The sequence below is a fragment of the Eptesicus fuscus genome, chromosome 4, assembly GCF_027574615.1.
Source record: "Eptesicus fuscus isolate TK198812 chromosome 4, DD_ASM_mEF_20220401, whole genome shotgun sequence".
In the NCBI taxonomy this organism is placed as follows: Eukaryota; Metazoa; Chordata; class Mammalia; order Chiroptera; family Vespertilionidae; genus Eptesicus; species Eptesicus fuscus.
This window is the reverse complement of record NC_072476.1, coordinates 79,344,380-79,370,277: the sequence shown is the minus strand read 5'-3', so window position 1 is coordinate 79,370,277 and position 25,898 is coordinate 79,344,380. Positions and strand designations below refer to the sequence as shown.

The window sequence follows — 25,898 nt, the reverse complement described above, 5'->3', positions numbered from 1 at the left end:
CCAGCCTGATCACCCCCTAACCACTCCTCTGCCAGACTGATTGATGCCTACCTGCTCCCCTGCCAGCCTGTTTGCCCCTAACTGCCCTTCCCTGTAGGCCTGGTCCCCCCAACTGCCCTTACCTGCAGGCCCAGTTGCCCCCAACTTCCCTCCTCTGCCGGCCTGGTCACCCCTAATTGCCCTTCCCTGCAGGACTGGTCACCCCTAACTGCCCTCCTCTGCAGGCCTGGTCCCCTCCAACTGTTCTCCCCGGCAGGTCTGGGTACCCCCAACTGCCCTTCCCTGCAGGCCCGGTCGCCCCCAACTTCCCTCATCTGCCGACCTGGTCACCTCTAACTGCCCTCCCTGCAGGCTTGATCGCCCCCTACTGCCCTCCCTTGAAGGCCTGGTCCCTCCCAACTGCCCTCTCCTGCTGGTCTGATTGCCCACAACTGCCCTCCCTTTCAGGCCTGGTTCCTCCCATCTGCCCTCCCCTGCTGGCCATCTTGTGGTGGCCATCTTGTGTCCACATGGGGGTGGGATCTTTGACCGCATAGGGGCAGCCATCTTGTGTGTTGGAGTGATGGTCAATTTGCATATTACTCTTTTATTAGATAGGATAATATTTGCAACCTTGAGGTAGGCAAAATTTCTAAGGTAGGACATGAAAGCCCAAACAATAAAAAACTTAGTAACTTAGATTTCATGCAAATTAAAAGACACCAATAAGGATAGAAAATAGATAAGCCAGTGACTGGGAGAAAGTATTCATAAAACATGTATTTGAACAAAGACTTGTATAGGATACATAAAGGACTCATAATTTAATTAAAAATTTTAAATAGGCAAAATAATTTATTTAGACACTTTAAAAACAAAAATGATATCTGTATAGATAAAATTAAGAAGACTGACAATTTTGAAAAGGATGGGAGTATATGGAACTCATCTACAGTATTGGTGGGAATATAAATAATACAACCATGTTAGAAAACAGTTTAGTAATTTCTTATAAAGTTAAAATAAACATGTACTTATATAACCTTACCATTTCACTCCTAGGCTTTTATCTACGAGAAATGAAAATATATGACCACACAAAGCTTGTCTATAAATGTTCAAAGAAACTTGATTCATAATGCTCAAAGACTAACAATGACCCAAATATTCATAACAAGTGAGTGGATAAAAATGTTATGATATATCCATACATTGGGATATTATTTAGCAATAAAAAAGAGTGAACTTCAGATACACTCAACAATATAGATGAATCTCAAAAACATTATGCTTAGTAAAAAAAGCCATATATAAGTATGTACTGTATTATCCCATTATGTTAAATTCCAGACAAATATAATCCTATCTAATAAAAGAGAAACATGCAAATTGACCATATCTCTGCTATGCCCACAAGCCACGTCCACCAGCCAATCAGGAGTGAATATGCAAATTAACCCAACCAAGATGGCAGTTGATTTGCATATCCAGGCCAAGAGTGAAGACTGAAGACAGTGTAGAAGGAAGCCAAGCACTGCAGAAGGGAGCGAAGTTGCGGAGAAGCAAGCAAGTAGGGCAGTAGGGAAGCAGGTGGAGCTGCGGAGAAGGGAGGGAAGCAGGCGGGGCGGGGAGAAGGGAGGGAAGCAGGTGGGGCGATGGAGACCGCCGCAGGAAGCCCTATTGCAGGAATCTTCCTGCAACTGGCCTCTAGTGAAATACATAAGTCAGATAAAAGATCAATGTTTGCCTGAGGCTAAGGCTACGGAGATTTAACTGCAAAAGCAAGTAAGAGAATGTTTTAGAGTCAGAAATGATCTACATTTTGACTGTGTTATATATACATATAAATAATTGTCAGTACTTTTTGAACTGTATACTTATAATGAATGTACTTTATTATATATGTTATTCCCCAATAACATTGATTTTTAAAATCAAATAAGCAACTCAATGAAGAGTAAGCTATAAACTACTACCGTACTTTCCGGCGTATAAGACGACTGGGTGTATAAGATTTTCCTGGGTTAAAAAGTCATTTTATATGCCAGAAAATACGGTATATTGGACTATATTGATGGGATTAGATATAATGGATTAGATATATTGGACTACTGTATTTTCCGGTGTATAAAACGACTTTTTAACCCAGGAAAATCTTATACGCCCAGTCGTCTTATACGCCGGAAAATACAGTAATTTTTATGTTTAGTTCTTACATGTGGTCCTACAAGACTTGGAATTTCATTTTAGCCTAAAAGTATTCCACCTCAAAGCAATATGTCTGTTTTTCTTTTTCCATCACCATTTATCCCTTTATGCCCTCTTCCACCTCCATTCACCCCCTACCCCCTCCCTCAACCACCACACTTGTCCATGTCCATGAGTTCTCTATTTTTCCTTCTCAATCCCTCTATACACCACCCACCCCTCCCCGCCCCAAACTCCATAGCTGTCTGCCTGCTCTCTGAGTCTGTCTCTATTTGGCAAAGCAGTATGTCTTTTCCTTCACGATATTGTGCTGTCCCTTCTCCTTAATTTTTGAAATCTACCAAAATATGCTACTCACCAATATAGGTAGGTGACACGGCAACTTCTCTGATTTCAATGTTAACAGAACCTCTTGGTATCTGCACAACTGTCAGGTAGCCTGGACCACAGAAGACAGCCAGTGTAAGTAGATTCTGCAGCCTCAGTCAGAAAATGAGTGTTTAATAACCATTCAGTAACGAGTTTCCTTATTCTATCATGCTTTCCTCAACTTTCCACTATACAAATTATGAAATGTGGGCAAATTCCCCTTTGGGTTAATGAATACCTCTAGAGTATTTTTCTTTTCCTCTAAAATACCTCAGGATACTTTTAAAGCTTCAACACGTACAATATTGGTTCATTTTATTTTCTCAACCATGGCCCACACATCAATCCACTGTGGAAATTCATATCTTAAAGAAACATGGCAAAATGAAGTCAAATAGAAGGGAAATAATATTTACTTAAAATATCTTACATAGGAACACACCTGCATTGGTGGAGAAAATGCAGTCTGGTTCAGCCACTGTGGAAGACTGTATGGAGTTTCCTAAAAAGTTAACAATGGAACTCCCATTTGACCCAGTAATCCCACTTCTAGGACTATATCCCAAGAAACCAGAAACACCAAGCAGAAAGGATATATGCACCCCTATGTTCATAGCGGCACAATTTACAATAGCTAAGATTTGGAAACAGCTTAAGTGCCCATCAGCAGATGAATGGATTAAAAAACTGTGGTACATCTACACAATGGAATACTATGCCGCTATAAAAAAGAAGGCACTTTTACCATTTGCAACAGCATGGATGGAACTGGAGAGCATTATGCTAAGCGAAATAAGCCAATCGGAGAAAGATAAATTTCACATGATCTCACTATATGTGGGATATAATGATCAACATAATTTGATGAACAAGAATAGATCCAGAGACAAATGGCGGGGGGCTGGGGAGATTAGAGAGCAAAGGACTTGTATGCATGCATATTAGCATAACCAATGGACACAGACACTGGGACAGTGGGGGCATACTTGGGGTGGGAATGGCTGCGGGGGGTGGGGGGGTGGAGTCAATTAAGGTCAAAGAAGACATATGTAAAACTTTAGACAATAAAAAAATAAAATAAAATATATATCTCACATGAAGCCATATTTAATACTTTAAAAGACTGAAAGTAATTTGGGGGAAAGCAATGTCTGCCTAAAGACATTTTAAAACAAGGGGTGGTAGTGGTGATCAAATGGGCTGCCTATTCCAAGTACACAGATGCATGAGGAAGAGTTCTCTCTACACACTCACCTCCTCCTCTGGGTGACGTCTCATTGAAGAAGCCTTCAACGACATCGCATGTGCTCCCATCCCCTCCACAGACTCGACATTTATCTTCCTTAACACTGGATTCCAAAATATTATCACAACCTACATGCTGCAAACAGGAAGAACATTCGGTGTGTGAAAAAGAGGAATTCCTGCTAAGCAAATAAATGTAGCGTATTTATTTACTTTTTTTTCAGTAAAGGAAATCAAAACAAGAAATATTTTCCTCTCTCCACTTTTACCTTCACTCTCCAGTAAGTTCTAGCTAACATTTCTCAACACATAACTTTAAAGGAAAAAAATTCTGATTCCCCAGGAATGGATGTCTATATTTCTAACCTAGATTTATTTATTTATAGATAACATGCTTCAATTCTTAAAATATTATCATGTGTTAGAAATGGACTCTTACTTATACCCCAAATCAATACATGTAAGAACTAAGAAAAATAGCATTTAGTCCTATACAAGGTTATAACAGCAAGAGTCTTGACTGGGCATGACAGTTTGCCCTTTCTCAATCACTAGCCCTTTTGGATTATCCAATTGTTAAAGTCAAGGATTGGCTGTGAAATTCATGACTGGGTAAATCTTTAAAAATGAATACCTGTACCCACTAGCTGAATAAAACTGCCATAAACTCTACCTTTCAGTCTTTCATTGAACCATAGAGATGTGGATTCTTATGTATTTTTGGTACTTAAATTTGTATATTTGACATTTAGCCATTGATACCAGGCATATAATCTCTGAATATACCAGTAAGCTGTACCTGGGTCTTAATCATCTAAAAACAATTTTAATATTGTCACAGAAATAACCTTTTCTTCAAGTAAACACACACACACACACACACACACACACACACACACACACACACACACACACTGGGCTATCAGATACATTTGGAGGCCAGCAGCCAGGAAGACAGAAACTTTTGCAAGAAATTATGAGACTAAGTAAAACAGACAATGTTTTTGTATCTTCTTTCTTTCTGGGACTTAGCTTTGCACTTCTCTTTAAAGTAAAACAAAAACAAGAAAAAAATACTATACAATAAAGCACAAATATGCAAATGGGCATCACACCCTCACGGCTCAGACACTCAATACTGGGGAGAGAGGAATGGGGATCAGCCAGGCTGTGGCCTGGGAGAAGGATAAGCCGCACGCCCCACGGTCCTGGGTGCCAGCGGCTGGGGCTGCAGCCCGGGAGAGGGACAAGCCACCCACCCCGCGGTCCAGGGTGCCAGTGGCTGCACCTGTGGCCCAGGAGAGGGACAAGCTGCCCACCCCACAGTCCCCGCGGTCCCAGGCACCAGCGGCTGCACCTGCACCTGTGGCCCGGGAGAGGGACAAGCCACCCACCCCGCGGTCCAGGGTGCCAGTGGCTGCACCTGTGGCCCAGGAGAGGGACAATCTGCACACCCCATGGTCCCCCTGGTCCCGGGTGCCAGTGGCTGTGTCTGTGGCCCGGGAGAGGGACAATCTGCATGCCCCATGGTCCCTGCAGGTCCAGGCACCAGCGGCTGCACTTGTGGCCCGGGTGAGGGACAAGCCACACACCCCATGATCCTGGGCACCCAATGGTTGCACCTGCAGCCCAGGAGAGGGACAAGCCTGCAGCTGTGACCCAGGCAAAGCCCCCTGCCCATGGTCCCCTGCGGCTGCGGCCGGCCCAGGTGAAGCCAGCCCAGGTCCTGGGTGCCTGCGGCCGGCCAGAGGGAGGGAAGCCCGGGTCCTGGGTGCCTGTGACTGGCCTCCTGGGTCCTGGGTGCGGGGCGAGGCAGAGGCAGTTAGGGACGATCAGGCCAGCAGGGGAGCAGTTAAGGGTGATCAGGACAGTAGGGGAGCAGTTAGGGGCAATCAAGCAGGCAGGCAGGCAGAGGTGATTAGGGGCGATCAGGCAGGTAGAGGTAGTTAGGGTCAATCAGGCAGGTAGGCAGAGGGGTTAGGGGCGATCAGACAGACAGGCAGGTGAGCGGTTAGGAGCCAGTGGTCCCTGATTGCGAGAGGCAGTCGGACATCCCCCGAGGGGTCCTAGATTGGAGAGGATGCAGGCTGGGCTGAGGGACCCCCAACCCCCCGTGCACGAATTTCGTGCACTGGGCCTCTAGTGATCATTTAAGCAACCTTGCATTCTCCGTTGATACAGATATCCAGTGAATCCACATTGCACCGAGTCCCATCAATCACTGCAGGGGCACGTTCAGTGTAGAAGTTGTAGCCTTCAGCCAAGCAGTGTAATGTGCAAGGTTTCACTCCACCTGGAAAAATGCAGTAAAAAATAAATAAATGGAGTGGTTCTTCTATGAGAAAGTGATCCAATATTACCCACAGCAAATTTACAATTCATATACACATCATTCCCTGACTATATCCTTGGAAGTGTAGGTTTCTTTCCTCTTTTGCTAAATTTTCATGTTTATTTTCATTACTTGTGCAACTTAATGAAGGTCCTGCTAAGTAGTTTTCAAGTTTAAAAATTTTAGGTGTTTCTAATATATATTTACAATATATTTTGGGTCAAAAGGGATCACAATGGAGGGACCTGAATGTTGAAGCAAATAAATGAAATAAAAACTGTTTTTAAAAAATGAACCAAGGAAATACAGTTTAAGGAGGCTTGAGACTTTTTTACCTTGTATGACAAATCGGAATTTCTGCAATTCCAATACAAAAACTAGAAGCTGATTCAAAAACTCTCCTACTTTAGCAGGGACATGGTAGTTGTAAAATAAAACTATTTGTACCTGTTTTAAACATATCATATTCCGTGAGTATGGCTTCAGTGTGGAGATAAATTGTTATCAGATTAGCAAATCAAAGATAAAATTAATTATAGTATTAAAATTAAATAGTTAAAATAATATCCAATATTATTTTGTGAACACATATAATTACTTGAGCATGTTCATTTTGTCATTGAAATTTGTATTTTTAAAGGTTGATATAAAAGATAGGTATGAATAGTAGCCATTTAAAACAACAAGCAAAAGTACATGTCATAATCTCATAATATATTGAAAAGTAGCAATAAATATGGATATATTTCACTCAAAACAGTGCATGAAAAAGTGACTTATAAATATGCAACTATTGATTAAAAATATGACGTAAGAAGAATACTTTCTGTTGAATCTTCCTTTTTTGAAGTTTAAAACACTTTGGTCTTATTCTAATTATTCTGATAAAATTGCTCTTTGAAATAAAGCTGACTACTTCTTATAAAGAAAATAAGGCAGAAAGATTGAACCAACATGCCTAGGTCTCAGTGAAGGAGGACACCAGGTTGCTGAAGAGTGAAGGTATGTGGAGTAAAAGAGAGAAGCCAACTGACTGGTGAACACAATGATAAGTGAAAGAAAGAACATTCCATTAAAGGAGATCACTGTTATAGTTGACTAGAGGCCTGGTGCATGAAATTTCATGCACTAGGGGGGCAGGTGTCCCTCAGTCTAGCTTGCACCCTCTGGCAGTCCGGGGACCCCTCACTCCTTACCGCCCACCTGCAACAGAGGCGGGAGAGACTACCGCCACCACCATTGTGCTCGCCAGCCGTGAGGCCGGCTTCTGGCTGAGCAGCGCTCCCTCTGTGGGAGCGCACTGACCACCAGGGGGCAGCTCCTGCGTTAAGCATCTGCCCCCTGGTAGTCAGTGCACATCATAGTGACCAGTCATTCTGCCATTCAGTCGATTTGCATATTAGGGTTTTATTATATAGGATAGTTGTCATGCAAGAAGATGGCCCAAAATATTTTCACACGCCCTATTTTTTCAAGAGAAGATTAAAAACCTAGATTTTTAAAATATAACCTGTTCTTGGCAACTCATTCAACATTTTCAAAAATACTGTGAAGGTTAAAACATGTATGTAAGTAAAAACTGATCTTGAACCACCAGTTTACAACCACTGGCCCAAGTTCATGTTTTCTTCCATTTTCTTTATCTGTAGGCTATAAAACTCCTATATGACTTATAAGGTTATTATTAAGCTCAGGGTAATGATATATTTTGTTGTCCTGAGCACAGAAATAATAAGTAATCAATAAAATAATTTCTTTCTGAACTGATAATCAAGGTATTTATAATCTATTTTTGTAAGATTCTCATGAATAAAATTGCTCTAAATTTCCATGAATATTACTGGGATTGTTTTCATTACTACCTACTATTATTCTTTCCCCATTTATTATTGTAATGTTTTGAAAGTTAACGTAGCTTTTTTTTTGTAATGGGCTTTTTAAAAAGAACATTTGCCTTTTATTTACTCAATTTTAATACTATATTAATTATGTAACAGTATTTGACAGGCAAGACATATAATTGCTATGGTTGTATTCATAGAAATAAATTTCCTCCTTTTTCACTGCTCAAGATGTATTTAGCTTACAATGAGTTTTCAGAAGAGGTACTGCTATTATTTCAAGAAGGGATTTTGGATGATTCTCTAAATGGAAGGTCACATTACCAATTACCTTCATTTAAAGCTTATTATGAATTTAGTGTTAATTCATTCCACTCAATTACCTAGGTGATAATTATTAAATCCTCCTACAATAAGATAAAACAATCCCAAATGTATATTAACTTAATAAAAGTGATTCAAAATACATGAAACAAAAACTTATAAAAAAGAAAGTAAAGTCATATAATAGTTCAAGATTTTAACACACTTCTCTCAGTAATTGATAGAAGGGCAAGAACAGAAAAAAACACAGAAAGAATAAAAAATATTTGCATAACACTAGCCAACTTGACCTCATGGATATCCACAGAATACTACTATATCCAACAACTGCAGAAAGCACATACTTTTCAAGTATAAATAGAACATTCACCAACATGGAGAATAAGCTGTATCATATAACAAATTTCAATTAATTTTAAGAATTTAAATAATACAGAGTATTCTCTAAGCATATTAGAATTAAACTATAAATTAGTAACAAAAAATCTAGAATATATAAAATATTTTGAAATGCCACCAAAAAACTCTAGAACTGATAAATGAATTCAGTAAAGTAGCAGGATACAAAAAGAAATAAAAATGACAGTTATAAATAACCTAAATAACCCCTGGGTCAAAGAAAAAATCACAATGTAAATAGGATAATACTTTGAAATGAAGGAAATAAAAACAGAAAAGTGCTACAGCCAAGTTGTTTCTCTGAAAAGATAATTAAAATTGATAAACCTCAAGTAAGACTGATCAAGTAAAAGAGAGAAATAGATATTATAAATATCAGAAATGAAAGAGCATACATCACTCCAGATCCTACAGATATTAAACAGGATAATAAGAGAATGTTATGATCAATTTTCTATCAAAACATAAATTTATGTTACATGAATATAACATAAACTTATCAAAGACACAAATTTGAAAACTTACATAAGAATTTAAAAGTCTGAATAATTCTTTTATCTGTTAAAGGAGCTGAATTTGTAATAATTTTTTTTTTTACAAAGAAAATACCAAACATGCATGCTTTTACTATTTTTCCAAGGAAAAAATAATACCAATGTTACAAACTCTTTCAAAATAATAAGAATTCTATTTCAGGAAGCCAGAGTAACTCTGATACCAAAACTTGTCAAAGACATGACAAAAATAAAATTTAGAAATCAGTTTCCCTTATGAACATAGACACAAATATACTTAATAAAGTATTACTTATTAAATCTAATAACATATAAAAATAATAAATCATTACCACATAGGGTTTATCCTGGGAATAAAAGGTTGGCTTGACATTATAAAATCTATCTAGTAATTCATCATATTAACAGGATAAAGAAGAAAATCACATATAATTGCCACATGCACAAATTGTATTGAAGGGCCAAGACAGTGCATTAAGACAAGAAAATGAAATAAAAGGCAAAAAGATTGAAATAGGTCATCTCTATTCCAAATAACATGACTATTTAGCAAGAAAATCCTAAATAACAGAATACAAATTTTTAATATATAAAAATTAATTGTATTTTCATATACTAGAGTTAATAATTAAAAATGAAAATTTTAAAACTTTCATTTATAAGTAGTGTCAAAACACATAAATTACTTAGAAATAGGTTTAACAAAAGATGTGCAAGACCTTATACCTAAAACTACAAAACATAGCTAGAGACATTTAAAAAGACACAAATACATAGAGATATATGGTATGTTCATAAATTGGAAAATTCAATATTTGAATTTATCAGTTCTCCCTGTATTCATCTACAGATTCAACATGATAACAAGCATAAGCCCAGCATGTTTTTCTGTAGCAATTAACAACAAATTTTATAATTTATAAGGAAATGCAAAGCATTTAGAATATCCAAATAACTCTTTTTAGAAAGATCAAAGTTGGAGGAACTTACAATAATTAAGTCAGTGTGGTACTAACATGGGGCTGACAAATAGATTGATGAAACAAAATAGAGTCCATAAATATACTACAAATACACACCATAACCCTAAATTGTTTTAGATTGTACATCTAAATGTAAAAATAAAAAAAAACTGGCTTTTAGAATAAAAGATTTAAAAATACCATATAGAGTTAAAGTAGACAAAGATTTCTAAGACAGGACACAGAACACAATAACCATAAAATAAAAAAATAAAAAAATTGGAATTCATCAAAATTAAAATCCTATACTCATCTAAAATACCATTTAAAAAGTAACAGGAGAGCCAAAGGCTGTGAGAAAATATTCGTAAAACTTATCTGATAAATGGCTACCACTAGAGAATCTATAATAATAAAAGCATAATATGCTAATTAGACTGGACAGCCGAATGACCTTCCAGATGAAGCCGGGGCTGCAAGGGCTGAGCCCCTTGCACAAATTTTGTGCATCGAGCCTCTAGTGAAAAGATAAAATACCAATTTGAAAATAGGCAAAGAATGTGAACCCTTAACAAAAGAAGATACATAAATGGTCAATGAAAATGTGCTCAACATAATCAATAATCAGAAATGCAAATTAAAGCCGTAGCTGGTTTGGTTCAGTGGATAGAGCATCGGCCTGTGGACTGAAGGGTCCCAGGTTCGATACCAGCCAAGGGCACATGCCCAGGTTGTGGGCTCAATCCCTAGTAGAGGGTGTGCAGGAGGCAGCCGATCAATAAATCATTGATGTTTCTATCTCTCTCTCTCTCTCTCTCTCTCTCTCTCCCCCTTCCTCTCTAAAATCAATAAAAATATTTTTTAAAAAGAAATGCAAACTAAAGCTACAGTAAAACATCATTATATACCCCTAAGAAGAAGACTGAAAACACCAAATGTTGGCAAGGAGATGGAACAAACAGAACTTACATTGTTGGTGGGAGGTGTGATATGGTACAATAACCTTGGAAAAAAATCTGGGAGTTTCTTTTAAAATTAAACTCACACCTACCCTATTACTCAGCAATTCTACTCCTAAGTATTTACCCAAGAGAAATGAAAACATATGCCCATAAAAAGATGAGTATGCAAATAATCACAGCAGCTGATTCATAACAACTGTAAACTAGAAACACCCCAGGTATCCATCAGTAACAGAATGGAAAAGCAAACTTATTATAATACTGCTTAGCAATAAAAAGGAACAAACTACTTGTACATGCAATAATGCAGATAGATTTCAAAAATATTGGGCTTAAAGAAGCCTTGCACAAAAGAGTAAATATGACATAATTTCATTTATATCAAGTTCTGGAATAGGCAAAACTAATCTATGGTAAGAAAAAAAATCATAACAGTAGTTACCTCTTAGAACAAACAGGTAGAGGCAGCTAGGGACTGGGAAGGACCATGGAGGTAATGGTAATGTTCTATACCTCAACAGAGTTTTACAGGTGTATGCATTTGTTAAAACTCAGGGAAAGTACAGTTAAGATTTGTGCATTTCATTGTACATAATCTAACCTCAAAAGAAAAAAGTAAACAGTACTGAACTGGGGTTGATGTATGCATGCTTAATTACTTACAGGAAAGTATATTAATAACTATAATTTACTTTGAAATGCATCCAAAAATAGCATGGATTGATGAATGGACAAAGATAACTAGACATGTAATGAAAAATATATAATGAAATGTTACTGGTAAAATCTTGGTGGTGGATAAAAAACATCACTGTAAAATTATTTCAATATCGTTCTATGTTGAAATTTTTTCCAAAATGTTAAAACAAGCAAAAATTTTGAATGTGCATTCAATCTTTCCAAGAGAAAATTTTAACAAAATTTAGTTTGTATTTTGGGAGTGTAAGGAAACTTTTTGTGCTTACTGAACAACTGGTGTTTGATACATGCCCAAATTAAAGAGCAAAAATGTCTCCCAACACTAAAAAAGAATTTTAAAAGTCTATGGAAAGATACTTATCCTTTTCTCAAGAAAGAACACATTTTCCTCCTCTTTGAGTTGATTTATATTGTTATAATTTGTTTTCAGGGTGATAGCTCTAAATACTCTATGATTATAAATAATTACAATGTAATGTCCACATACCTTAAGGAAGTCAAGAACTCAAAAGTATTATTTAGTTTTATATAGGTCCTTTGTACATAGAATTGGGTGTTAAAAAATGATTTCTGATCATTTGTACTAACATAAAGTGCATTACAGGGAAACTAAAACATGAGACCTTTATAGTATTATAAGTATTTTCCTGCTTTGATTTACAAACACTAATTTTTAGTAGTATGTGTAGAAATGTGTGTGTCTTTGTATTATTTATATATTCTTTCATGTTTGCAAAGCTCTCAAGCATGATGAATGCTCTGCCAGGTTATACATTACCTCCAGTATAGGGTTTCCAGTTATAATACTTTCCACGGAAAGGCATATTGTCAAAGTCTGCACACTGTTTCTCTCGAAAATCTCGGGCCCCCAAAGGACATGGCTAAAATAAAATAAAATCATAAATGGTACGATTGTTGAAAAATTCCAAAACCAAGGGACAGTGTCCCTAAAATTAAAATTGCCTGAACTCCGACACATTAGCTCACTGCCTTACTCTCTGGAATATGCTCTACTCTTTTACAACCAGTATTCAGACTGAAGTGTCTGAATTGTAATCTTAGCCACAGAAGAAATAAATGAAGTCATTTAAACAAAGTGAAGTGTTAGACAGTTTCCATATAACTTTACTCTCAGATGCATGTCATAGTCCACTTTGCAATCGATCCATCAGGTATCTCCTTATAAGCACAAATAAAAACCAGGAGAAGAAACCAAAACACAAAATCTTTTTTGGTAGCAGTGTTTGAGGTCCAGTTGCCACAGCTACTCCCAGCTCTTTATTTTAAGGAATCAAGAGGCAGGTTTGTAACATGACATTCAGCACTATTAATTGTGGTTTGGATCCCGACTACTATAGCTGTTTACTGTCTAGCTCTGACAAAAACCATATTTTAAGACATGGGATGAACTGGGCAAAACGCTAGGCCTCAAGTTTAAACACCTTCCAATTCAAGGAATGTGGATTTATTAGGATTTACATTTCAACTTTAACATCACAGAAAATAAAATACTAATTTGGTTCAAAACATGTACATGTGTTGAGTGGGGGACAGAGAAGGATGTTGGGAAGGTGAAGAGAGAATTATTTGTCTTCAAAATTTGGAATGCCTCTTCTACCTGGATTTTTTACAGAGGAAAATCTTGCCAATCTAGTTAGGTCCAGATGCCGAATACCACAGGGCCATTCTAAATTCAATACTTAAGTTCATAAAGAATTAGAAGTATAACATCTCACAGTGTTTGAACAATATGACCTAATTTGATGTACCTTTTAGAGTTCTGCAGCTGTCGCACCTAAAACATGAAGCTACTGCTTTTGAAACACTGATCGAGAAACACTCACTTTAAATGTGGAAGAATGGAGCAAGTCATTAGATAAAATTATTAATTGTGAATAAATAATGAGTATGTTACAGATACTCTCCGATATCATTTTCAGGCTTTTTACCACCTTCCCTGGGATCTCTACATTTACTGTACTTTATACAGTTTTCTGATGGCAGTCCCTTGAAGCATGTGCAAAAATAATAGACCACAATGTGCAAATATCTGCATGGTCACCATTACTTCCCATTACTTCCTATATACTGTGGTTCAAATTACTAGCATATCAAGTCCAAAGCCTCAGATTCTGGAAATAGTGAGAGCAGGTCTACATTCTGTTATGGGCCCAGCATTTTAAAATATTTTTCTGCACATTAAAATATGACAGTGCAATGCCAAGCTTAATGTTTCTGCCTGCCAAATTACCATTTTTACCTGTCTTTTTTAAAAAAATGCAAACCAAGTATGAACCGTAGGCTACATAGTGCATCACACTGGAAAAACATGCTTCTGGTGTCTTGTTTCATAGGGTGCTCCTGCTTTCCTTTTCCAGCCATTCTCAGGGAACCTCACACAAGGACTGGGAGCTGACAGTGGCCTTGCCATGCAGCAAGACTATTTTTTAAGCAAATATTACCAATTTTTTAAAATACAAATAATTTTTAACTATAGGTACAAGTTTTCACATAAAACTTAAGTATTTGTAAAGCACCGACTACCTAAAAGTTCTCACGGCTTTCAACCTAGTTGGAGAAACAAGATGCAAACAGACAAACCACAGCACTGTTGCAGGCAGTACTTACAGGACGGCATGATGCAGGTTGCCTATAGGTGCTGTATGAAGGCAAACGGTCAATGTGTCATGTGACTAATCATAGGGAAACTTTTCCTCTGGAAGCAAACCTTGAGTGTATTATAATTATAACAAAAGTATTATGAAAACTTAATCTCTGTAACATTATAAGATATTGTAGGAATTGAGCTGGTTAAGCAAAAGGACTTTCGGGGTAGGGGTTGGGGGGACTATTAAGAATAAAGCCACGGAAAGCCATGGGGACAGGAAGGGAAAGGTCGTATGTTGGGAATTAGTTGGAAAAAGGCCATCCTAGATGAAACAAACTGTATGGAAGCACAAGAGCAGATGACATTTCACAGAAAAGCACTGGCACATGAAAAAGCCTCAAATTAACAAACTAAGGTATCGCGCTGGCCATTCACTTAAGAACAAAAACCCTATTCCTCATTATCTCGCGATGTCACTCCTAACTAGAAGAGAAAAGTTCCAATAGGAGGATATGGCTGTTTCGTGAAGCACTTGGATAATATTTTGTAAAATTTCTGATCCACTCTTTTCCTAGAACAACCACTCCAAGTGTCAGCATAATGAAAATATTAACAATGACAACAGCGACGTCGCATTTAGTGAGCACCTACCCTGGGGCACCCTGTTCAGAGGTCTCGAGATGTATTACCCATTGAATCTTTGTCTACACTCTTACGAGGTAGTTGTAATTCATAATCCCATTTTACAACCGAGTACTGGGTATAGAAAGGTTTGCTTAGTAATAGCTTCAGGGTGCAAGGACACCTCCTTCACCTGAGTGGCGCCTCCTCTGGACACTGTCTAAATGCTACAATAACAGTGTGAGGCTTTAGCTGTTAAGATACACAGAGACCTAACATGAGTAACTTGGGCTATGGACCTAGTCTTGTCATTTCCAGCTGTAAGTTTCTTATCTTCTCCAAGCTACTTTTTCCCCCCCTCATTTATAGAATAAGGGGGCCAATTCTTATAAAATAAGAATTTTGGAGTGAGACTATCCTGGATTCAATTCTAACTTTGTCATTTGTTTAATTCATGGCCTTGAGCAATGTACTTCATTTTCCAACCCTCATCTATAAACTAGTATTTACCTCCTACTTGAAGGTTCATGTAAAACGTTTAGCTCTGAACTTGGCACGTGGTAGGCTCTGAATAACTATTGGCAGCAGTGCTGGTTTTGGGTCAGGCATCCATATCCCATCCCTCATCTTCCCTGCTCTGCTCTATATTTCAGGGGAACAAACTCTGCAAGCTCCATATTCCAGGCTTCCGTGCCAGCTGACTTCTGGTTAGGTGCAGGCAATGAAAGGCACGCGTGGGAGAAGCCAGGGTATTTCTCTCGTTTCCTCTCTACCTCAGGAGGCATCGTAGGCAGATGCAGACTCTTTCTGTGGCTCTAACTTCAGGAAACAAAAGCCCCGCACCTCCACCCATGCTATGCTTCCAGCCTCTGGACTCGGATAAAACTACCTCCTTCTGAGTCTCCCTGGTAGGAGTGGTGGCATCTTCCTGCTGACCCTGACCTATGGGCTTGCAAGCCTCTTCAATTGCCGAGAAACCAATTATGTGCATTAAATTCCCTCTATTTAAATATTCTGAGTGATCTATATTATTATGGTTGTATCTTTATTGATACATACAACAATCAATAATGATGAAGAAGGAAGAGGAGGAAACTGGTAGGCTGAATACAGATATATTTCCATAGTTAATTGGTTAAGGGTATTAGAGGTTGGCAAACTTTCTCTGCAAAGAGAAACATCTTACCTAATAATAGACAAACATGTAAATTGACACCACCAGCCAATCAGGAGTGATATGCAAATTAACCCAACAAAGATCATGGTTAATTTGCATACACATGCACCAAGTGATGGGGGCAAACAGGATGCTTGCATCATCGCCATGGCAACGACACAGGCATTCTGCTCCACCCCCAGTCTCTCAGGGCCTCTAGGCAGCATGGGAAGGCGGGGCTAGAGCAGAAAGAGGCCTCCCAGCGGAAAGAAGCGGCTCCCGGGCCTGAGCGGAAAGGGGCTGGGCTGGAGTGGAAAGGCGGTGCCGGCAGCCAGGGAAAGGAAAGTCCATTCTAGCATGAATCTTCGTGCATCGGGCTTCTAGTAAATATTTTAGTTTTTGTGTTCCATACAGTATTGGTTGTGACTATTCAACTGTGCCATTATAATGTGAAAGAAGCCATAAACATATATGTAAATGGCCATGACTGTGTTCCAATGAAGTTTTATTTACAAAAAGAGGTGAGGGGCCAAATTTGGCCTAGGAAATAGATTTTGCCAGCCCCTGCTTTAGGTGTTAACATAACAGATACAATCTGTCTGGCAGCACTTTGCAGAAGAACCAAACTTGATTATTAACTTTTGAGTTAATACCAAATCATACACTTTTAAGAATTGATGTTAGAATATAATCTAATTTGTACACTGTGCTTAAATGTCCTCTATAATTATCCCCAAAGTGGTCACACAATCTGAATAAGCATCTACAGAAATATCAAGTACTTTTAAGACAACTACAATTATTATCAGGTTCTTCCTTACATTCAGCCAAAATCTGTCTTGCTCTTTTCTTCTGGATCCCTACTGAGCAAATCTAATCCCTAGCTAAAAGGTATCTAGACCTTAATGGATTTCCTAAGGGCACATCATAACTCATCATCAGCCCCCTTAAAACAAGCACCAAGAAGTGGCCTTTGTTTTGTTCAGCAAATGTATATAAAATGCTTACTATGTGTCACATATGATCCAGGCTCTGGATATGAGGCAATAAACAAAACAGATTAGGTCCCTGCTTTCATGGAGGTCATTGTAATGGAGTGAGAAAGAAGAAAAACAAAGCAGGTTAAGGAGATTGATAGTGAGGCGGAGGGAAGTTTTAAATAGTACAGTCAGAGAAATTCTCTCGGATAAGGTGGCACTGGAGCAGATTTAAAAGAAACTAAGGGAGTGATTATGTACACATCTGGGAAAAGAGTGCTCCCGGGAAACAGTAAATGCAAAGGCCCTGATGTTCACAGCCGCGCATGGAGGATGGGAGGGTCTAGGGAATTGTAGTAGACTTGGGGACTTGATCTCATGCTTTCTGGTTCTAGAATATATCGAGATAGTGTTCTGTTCTCCCGATTTCAATGTTTCCTTCACTGAATGCTATGAATTTGTATTGATTAGAAATAAGCTCAGTAGGAATTGTAGATGCTGGTTCCAAAGAAAGTGATCAAAGAAGAGTTAATTTCTTAAGAAAAGATTACATAAAATATATTTTTTTGGTTTTTGTTTAAAAAGAGTAGAGATTTTAAGGAGTAATGCTTTTTAAATTACTTTGGGATTATAAGTGCTGACACTATGCAGAAATCCTAACAGAGAACAATGGGCACAAGCAACAAATTCTTTCTGTAAAGCCTGACAGGTTTTCAGCCTCCTATGTTCACACTAATCAAGCATCCTCTCCTTTTAAAAAGCGACCAGCAGGGCCCCACATAAATCCAGAGAGCAAAGCTGCAGGTCTCAGCAACTTTTGATCTTAGTATTTTCAAAGAAATTTTTAAAATATTATCACTTTTAACACCATTTCTCAGAGATCTATGTTAAGTTAGCACATTCTACAGACTATCTTATGTTTCCAATTTTATTGATAGTTGAAAAGCATCTCCTTTAGACTTAATCCTTTTTTATTGGTAGATAAATCTAAAAAAGAATAATTCATTGGGGGCATAAAAGTTGCTATAGAAAGAAATCTTAGCTTCTGCTGACAAACCTTCCAGGGGTATTTCTACTACGGGGGTTCTAATCATGGTTTTGTCCTGAAGAATAGGGTGACCTTGCAAGTCCATAAATCCATGTGTGCCTTCTTTATTTTCATTTGCAAAACATACCCCAAAAGCCCATACCTTTAAGAGAAACGCAACCCAAAATATTTTGCAAATGAGGAAAATGCTGAAAATCCTGTACTGTGTCTTATGGGTAATAAAGAGTGAGAAGCAGGCTGAGAATGAAAACTCTTTTTCCCCTTTCCTTCCCCCTCTCCTCTTCCTAACGGAGATGGGCAGGGGGAAGATACCAGGATTCCTATGACTCAGGGAAAATTGCAAAATAAGCAATATTGGCATTTTGTTCTTCTACATTCTTTATGTCTTTCTCACCTTCTGTCTCCTTTTTCCTTTCTTGCTTTCACATCAAATGCAGTTTCACTTCTCCACTATTATACTAGAACAACCTTCTACACTTCCCAAATTTAATTCTCTTCTTCCTCTCCAGGATAGCAACATATTCTTAGCCAGTAATGCCCCATGAGTTGGGGAAGCATGAGTGGAGTTTGGATTCCAACCCTTGCTCTGTTGAGCAAGCCATGCACCTGACATAGGTCAATGAAGAAGGGACATAGTGTTCATTCACCCAGAGAGGCATCTTTTCCTAAATTACACAGAAAAAAATGCCACATGGGTTTAAAAAGGCCTTGCTTCCACACCCTCTCTTACAAGTTGCCAACAAAATTCCAGATTTCCTAGCTTTCAGGTACTGCCTGATTATCTCATTAAAGTAGTACATAAGGGCATTTCCAATGTTAAATTTTGTGTTCCATGCAAATAGTGAATCATTGCAACCCCAGTTTTGATCCAACCTTCTTATCTCTTGTCCCCCATGTAATTTCTGATATATTTTTTTTTGTAGTTTCACTTTTCATTTACTTTTAAAGAAAAACAAAAGCCTGATAAACCCGCATGGTCCAAACTTGAATCTAGCTGACATATTTGATGCGATAATCTTCTATGCAAATTTTCAAAATTAAAGTTAGTTCTAATGTACCTTGCAGAGTCCAAATTTAATTAAAATGCCATCTATCCATAACATAACCCTTTCCCCTAAGCCTATAAATATGTTAAGAAACAAACTTTTACTTGGTAATTTTTAAACATCTCTTTTAAGAACAAAATAAACAAGCAAGCTCTCTTTTGTGCTTAAACCTAGAACTTATTTTCAAAATTTGATGCACCCCATAAAATTTATACTTAAAGAAGAGTAATGACACTGGTCCTGTTATATTTTTACACATATAATAGTATATTGTATACAATATTTATGAAGATAAAGTGGCTGATACTAATTTGTTTTCTGATTATAACTTGGGACACAGTTACAAACTGTTAGTTAATGGATCCGCTCTGTACTTTGGCACCACACCTCTCCCTGGGGGGAAGGTTGGTAGTTTCAGGATGCTCTCAGCTCTCTGATTCGGATGCGGGGTAAGGTTAGACGGTCAGTGTCAAAAGTGACCAAACTCTTTCAGAGAAGCTTCCCTTGCAACACCCACCTCCCAGGGGCTCATTCTGTTAGGGGAGCTCTAGAACAGTACTCAGAAATTCTACCTTACTGAATCCCTTCCATGGTACTAGCCTGTTCTTTTAAAAAGACGTGTCCTTCCTCTTTATAAAAGTGATTTAAGGATTTAATGCATGTAAGTACTTTTTCATCTATAGAACATAAATGTAAATAATACTTAATGATGTACTCTGCATTGAGTACACATTAAGTATTAGGAGTAGCACTAGATAGCTTGCAAGTGTTCCTTCTTTTAATTCTCAAACAGCCCTGCAAGCTTGCTATAATCACACTCCATCCATACAGGAGTTCCCCAAAGTTTCCTGAGGTTAGGTGTCATGCCAAGGTCAAACAGCAACAAGTATTACAGTCAGGATTTCAGCTTAAGTCAATGGAAATACAAAGTCCATTCTTTTTCACTACAATCCTACCTTTAAATAAAGGCTATGCTTTTTCTGTGTACCACAACCAAGGCAATCATACCACTTAATGACCTTAAGCAATGGACTGAAGAAGAAAACAATTGCAGAATAACATACCTTTTAGCACAGCTTGACTGAGAAGAAACCCAGGTACCATACAATCTATGCTTAAATTCTAGAACAGACCACAGATGACCTGGAAAACTCACTTTGATTCTATAATTTTTTATAGTTTTGATGCATAAAATAAAGGAGGGAAGTGAAATGTTTAAGATACATGAATAAAATAACTTTCTATCTCAACCAAAGTGAAACTTGAATTTTCACCATAAGTTCTATCCTAATCACATTATCAGCAGATGCATAATGACAAATAATACCAAACAGGACAAACACAAGGATTTTCTTGGTTTTGGGAAATACCTAAGAAACACCAGGAAATTCTTTTTTTTTTTTTTAATTTCTTTATTGATTAAGGTGTCACATATTTGTCCTCATCCCCCCATTCCCATCCCACACCCCTCCCCACGGATGCCCCAACCCCCTGTTGAACTTAACCGTTGGATAGGCTCATATGCATGCACACAAGTCCTTTGGTTGATCTCTCCCCCCTCCTCCCAACCTCCCCTATCCTCCCTCTGAGGCCCGATAGTCCGATCGATGCCTCCTTGTTTCTGGTTCTGTTCTTGTTCCTCAGTCTATGTTGTTCATCATTTCACCTAGATGAGCGAGATCATATGTCACTAGATATATACTTATAAGAACTGAATGTGAGATGAGCAATAATAGTTATGCTGACAGGCAAATGAATCAGTCTGTAGTGAGTTTCTTTCTGGACCAACAGTTCTTTTGAGACCCAATTTCAATGTCCACCAGTTCCTTATGTGTACATGTCAGCACTGACCCCTCAGCTCTGGATGGTGGACAAATGGTGGTAACGGAGGTCCGACTCCCTCTGGTTTGGTCTCGGCCGGACCCAGGGGCACGGCTTCACCCGGACTAAGGGGCACGTGGCCTCACCCAGACCCAAGGGGTGCGTGGCCTCACCCGGGCCCGGGGCCCAGCCTCACCCGGATGGATCCAGGGGTACACGGCCTCACCCGGGCCCAGGGACCCGGCCTCATCCGGGTCCAGGGTCGCGTGGCCTCACCCGAACCCAGGGGCACGTGGCCTCACCCGGGCCCAGGGACCCAGCCTCATCCGGGTCCAGGGGCGCAAGGCCTCACCCGGACCCAGGGGCGCGTGGCCTCACCCGGGTCCAGGGACGCAAGGCCTCACCTGGTCCTAGGGGCGCGTGGCCTCACCCGGACCCAGGGGCGCGTGGCCTCACCCAGACCCAGGGGCGCGTGGCCTCACCAGGACCTAGGTGCGCGAGGCCTCACCCGGATCCAGGGACACATGGCAGGAAATTCTTGTTAAAAATGTAGAAAAGTCCTTTTCATAGTAATAGTTCTTCTTTAGGCTTTGATATAAAATTTGGCTTATAAACTTAACATAGCCATATTTTTCCTTCTTACAAAAAAAAATCAAGTTATCAAATATAAATTCTATTGAAAATAGTTATACTATGTCCACCAATGGTTACCCTGTTAGAACATTTTGCATGATAGTTTTAAGTCATTAGAATGAAAAATTGCTCAGGATGGCAGAAATGCCTGATTAATAGTCAAAATTTTGTATGCCAGTAAAAAGGAGATTCCATACAGATAATAATAAAAAATAAAATTTTGAGCCAACACCTTTCAGCAAATAATGTACAGATCTGGAGGCTTTATTTCTGTTAGTTAGTTCCTACCTTTACACATTTATAGAAACTGTCAGGACCTTATCAATCATTTATCTCTATGCCCAAAGAGGGGAACTATGTCCTTAACTAATGAATTCTTAGCATCAGTGCATCCATAAAATTCTGCTCTACAAACCCAAGTTCCCCATGGCCATACCTATGAGATTAGCTTATGATCTCAAATATCTACCCAATAAAAGAGTAACATGCTAATTGACTGTACCTCACGATGCCCACCAGCCAATCAGGAGTGAGTATGCAAATTAACCCAACAAAGATAGTGGGTTAATTTGCATACACAGGCGCTGAGTGGCCGGGGGTGGGGCGGGATGCCATGGAGATGACGCAGGCCTTCTGCACCACCCCAGCCACTCCAGGTCTCTGGGCAGCGTGGGAAAGTGGAAAGGCGGCTCCAGGCCGGAGCAGGAAGGTGGTACCGGTAGCCAGGGGAAGGAAGGCCCAATCTTGCACGAATCTTCGTGCATCGGGTCTCTAGTTCTATTATAATTTATGATTTAATGGTAAGACCAAATTTCATCCAATTCTCCTATGTGTCTTTAATAAATGTTCCTAGTTTCTCAGTAGTTTTAAAATGAAAAGCATATTCATTTGTTTCTGCCATAGCTATTGTCTTTACCTTCTAGTCTGTCCTGGAGACAAACCATCCTGTGCATGTCAAAAAAAGAGTCCTTGTTTAGATTCTTTTGAAGGCTTTTGAGCATGACCAGTGCTGATGCCCCTCTAATAGATCCTGCTGTAGATAATCAGCCTCAGTCTCGTGTGTGAATACTTTGGCTCTAGATTGGTTATGTTGCTGTTGGGAGTTGTCAGGCCAATTTTGCAGCTGGATACCCTTTCCTGATCTATTTTAGCATGGAGATATTTTTCTTTATAAGTTGCCTGTTCTATCTCCGTGGATCTCTTTCTTTGAAATTGGGGTAAGTGGAACAAGAACTAATGGGAACACTCACTCTTCCCTTCCTACCATTCATGTACCTTCCAAATGTCTGTGGTGAGACTAAAATTAGGGAGAACATGTGGCTATCTTTTTGTGCTTGCCACTTTTGTTTGGTCTACATTCCTTCTAGGTTATAATTTCTCCTGTAATCTAGGCAAACAAAGTACTGTTAACTTTGTGTGATTCAATGTGATTTACCACAGTGCAGGGATCCACATAGGAGGAGTATCAAATCTTCAAAATAGTAAAGTGTTACCTTGTGGATATAGCTCCTTTTGTCATAGCTACTAGATATTATGAATTCTAGAACAGATAGTGTTTGCATCTTAACTTGGGTAACTAGGAAACTCAGAGCAAAATTTGTGAACCACTTTGAGTAAGTGGAAAGATCTTTTGGTACACATTTAAGGTACTAACCCTAGCTTTATATTATTTTCTTTTCCCTGTGATTTTCTAATTTATTCTATTTTTCAGTTGTGATTTTAATGAAGTTAACTCAACTCCAGTATATGTGCTGCTGAAGTAAGCACAAGCTAACTCAACTCTAATCAGAGAGTTAGAACTAGTAATAATTATTATTATGTGTAAAAATATGAAAACTAAGCAGTAATCTATAATACCAGCTGGTCAATCACAGAAAGGAGAAGATCAAGACTCCTGTACTGTATTGGAAACTGTAAGTTATGTGGAATGGTTGCAAGATCTTAAAAGGAATGCAAATAGGATGGATCAAATACATGAGGGCATAAATGAGAAAGCACTGGGCAAGCCTCAAAGATTCAGGGCACTAAATAAAGAGCCCTGGCAGTCCTACTGCTTGACTGCCCGACATCATCTCATCCTGGACACTAATTTGAAAATGCTTCCACAATCACTTGAATTCATCCTTTATATTACCTCTCTTTAAATCTCAAGAAAAGATCTTGGATCACAAATGACGGAGCCCAAAATATTTATGCATTGTCTTCCATTTCTCGGCTGTCAAATTGATTTTAACTAATTGGAAAGTTTTCTCTCAGATCTTATTCACGGAGCCACCAAATATAATGTGCATAGTATTAAAATGTGTAAAACATGCACTAAGGCAGGCTGATCTGATAAAAGACAAGTACACTCTGTTGACTCCCTTAAATTAGAGTAGCTCATAACAGACATCCAGGCACTACAGAATAAAAGAACATTTAAGGCATTATACCTTTAGGAAAAAGTACAAATGTTAACTTACAGGACACAAACATAAAAGCCCTATAATTCTATAGAAACACCCATTCTATGTTAGCTGGAAAATACTGAAGTCTTGCTTGCATTATTTAATCTTAACTCTGATCAATCACCCTTCTGGTTTATTATTAAATTCTCTGTCCTATATGTAGTCTATAGAATAGAAAGTTTAACAATTTTTAAAATTATAAGTTTCTGCTCTAATAGGACACACACATTTTTGAAAAATCTCTTTCTGCAAAATTGCAAACTAAAAATATCAAGCCTAAAGGGAAAATAGCATTAGAGGGCAAACTAAAGACAAACCATCAACAATAAGAATTCTAAGAAAATACTAGCACAATTTTAAAAATACATGGCAGATTCTTAACAAAGAAATGCTGGAGTAAATATAGGATTTTATCTTATTAAAAAGGTGAAAAAGTTAATAAGGAAGGGTTGAGCTTGCTAGCTTGTAAGGACAAGAGGCCAATGTACAAAGAACAGGCAGAAACAACAATAAGGACTTGAACCACAGAGCATGTGGCCAACTGAGCCAAAAGAAGAATGTGGGATGAACGGTCATCATGTCCAGCACAAATTTCCTCTGTCTAACTATATCAATGTAATTTGACTTCAGCTGGTGTATTGCACAAAATATGGAACAAAATAATTCAATCATTTATGAGTTAATTTATGTTGCAGAAACAAGGCTGTAATAGACAGATTATACCTAAACTTTAAATTATCAAAGTGTTTCTAGATTATGTTGAAAAAATTGAAATTAAAAATGTCTTACCAAGCCAAGTCACTACTGAGGAGAACTGTCAGTATGGGGTGAAAAATATGGGTAAAATAATAGGTCTGGTAGATACTAAGTACTCAATAAATGTTAGCAGCAGCTACTACTATTACTTCTGTTGCTACTATCTCTACCAACACAGAAGTCCCCCTTTTCAACGATTTCAGTTACCCGAGATCAACCACAGTCTGAAAATATTAAATGGAAAATTCCAGAAGTAAACCATTCATAAGTTTTAAATTGCATTTAAATTCCCTTTAAATTTAAATTCTGTTCTAAGTAATGTGATGAAATCTCACACAATCCCAACTCCATCCCTTTGTCCAGCATGTCATCTCGCATCATCACAAGAAGAAAGGTGAGTATAGTACAATAAGATGTTTTGAGAAAGAGATATTTATGTAATTTTTATTGTAGTATATTGTTATAACTATTCTATTATTAGTTATTGTTGTTACTCATACTGTGCTTAATTTATAAGTTAAACTTGATTATAGGTATGTATGTAAGGGAGTGGGTGGAAGTATATATAGGGTTTGGTACAATCTGGGGTCTCAGGTGTCCCCTGGGGTCTTAGAATGTATCTTGCTCAGATAAGGAGGTACTATGGCAAAGACAGAAATTTAAAGAGCTCTGACACAGACACCTGTGGCATAACCAATATCTATTACTCTTTACTTTCTTGTTAACAGAGTTCTGATTTTTGCTCAGGAATCTACCTCTCAGGGAATGTGACCTTAACCCCATTAGAGGCATATCTGGATTAGACTAAACCAATTATAGTAATCTCATTCCTTTTGCCCATGGCTGGTTTAAGAGTAGGCATGTGGCCTCATATCCAATAAAACATGAAGAAAGTTAGCTAAGAGAGCAGGGGAGGAACTTTGGGGATATGACATGAACATTTTCAGTTG

The 25,898-nt window shown here is 38.4% G+C and overlaps 1 protein-coding gene across 1 annotated transcript in view; it reads right to left on the bottom strand.

The window, feature by feature from the left end:
* The window catches only part of ADAMTS6 (ADAM metallopeptidase with thrombospondin type 1 motif 6), a 206,406-nt gene that overhangs the window by 58,274 nt on the left and 122,234 nt on the right, over nt 1-25,898 (bottom strand). The window contains exons 14-17 of the mRNA XM_008161866.3: nt 12,614-12,716; nt 5,961-6,094; nt 3,811-3,937; nt 2,546-2,626 (exon numbers count right to left, since the gene is read on the bottom strand). Of these exons, the coding sequence (XP_008160088.1) occupies nt 2,546-2,626; nt 3,811-3,937; nt 5,961-6,094; nt 12,614-12,716 (445 nt within the window). The remainder of the gene's footprint in view (nt 1-2,545; nt 2,627-3,810; nt 3,938-5,960; nt 6,095-12,613; nt 12,717-25,898) is intronic.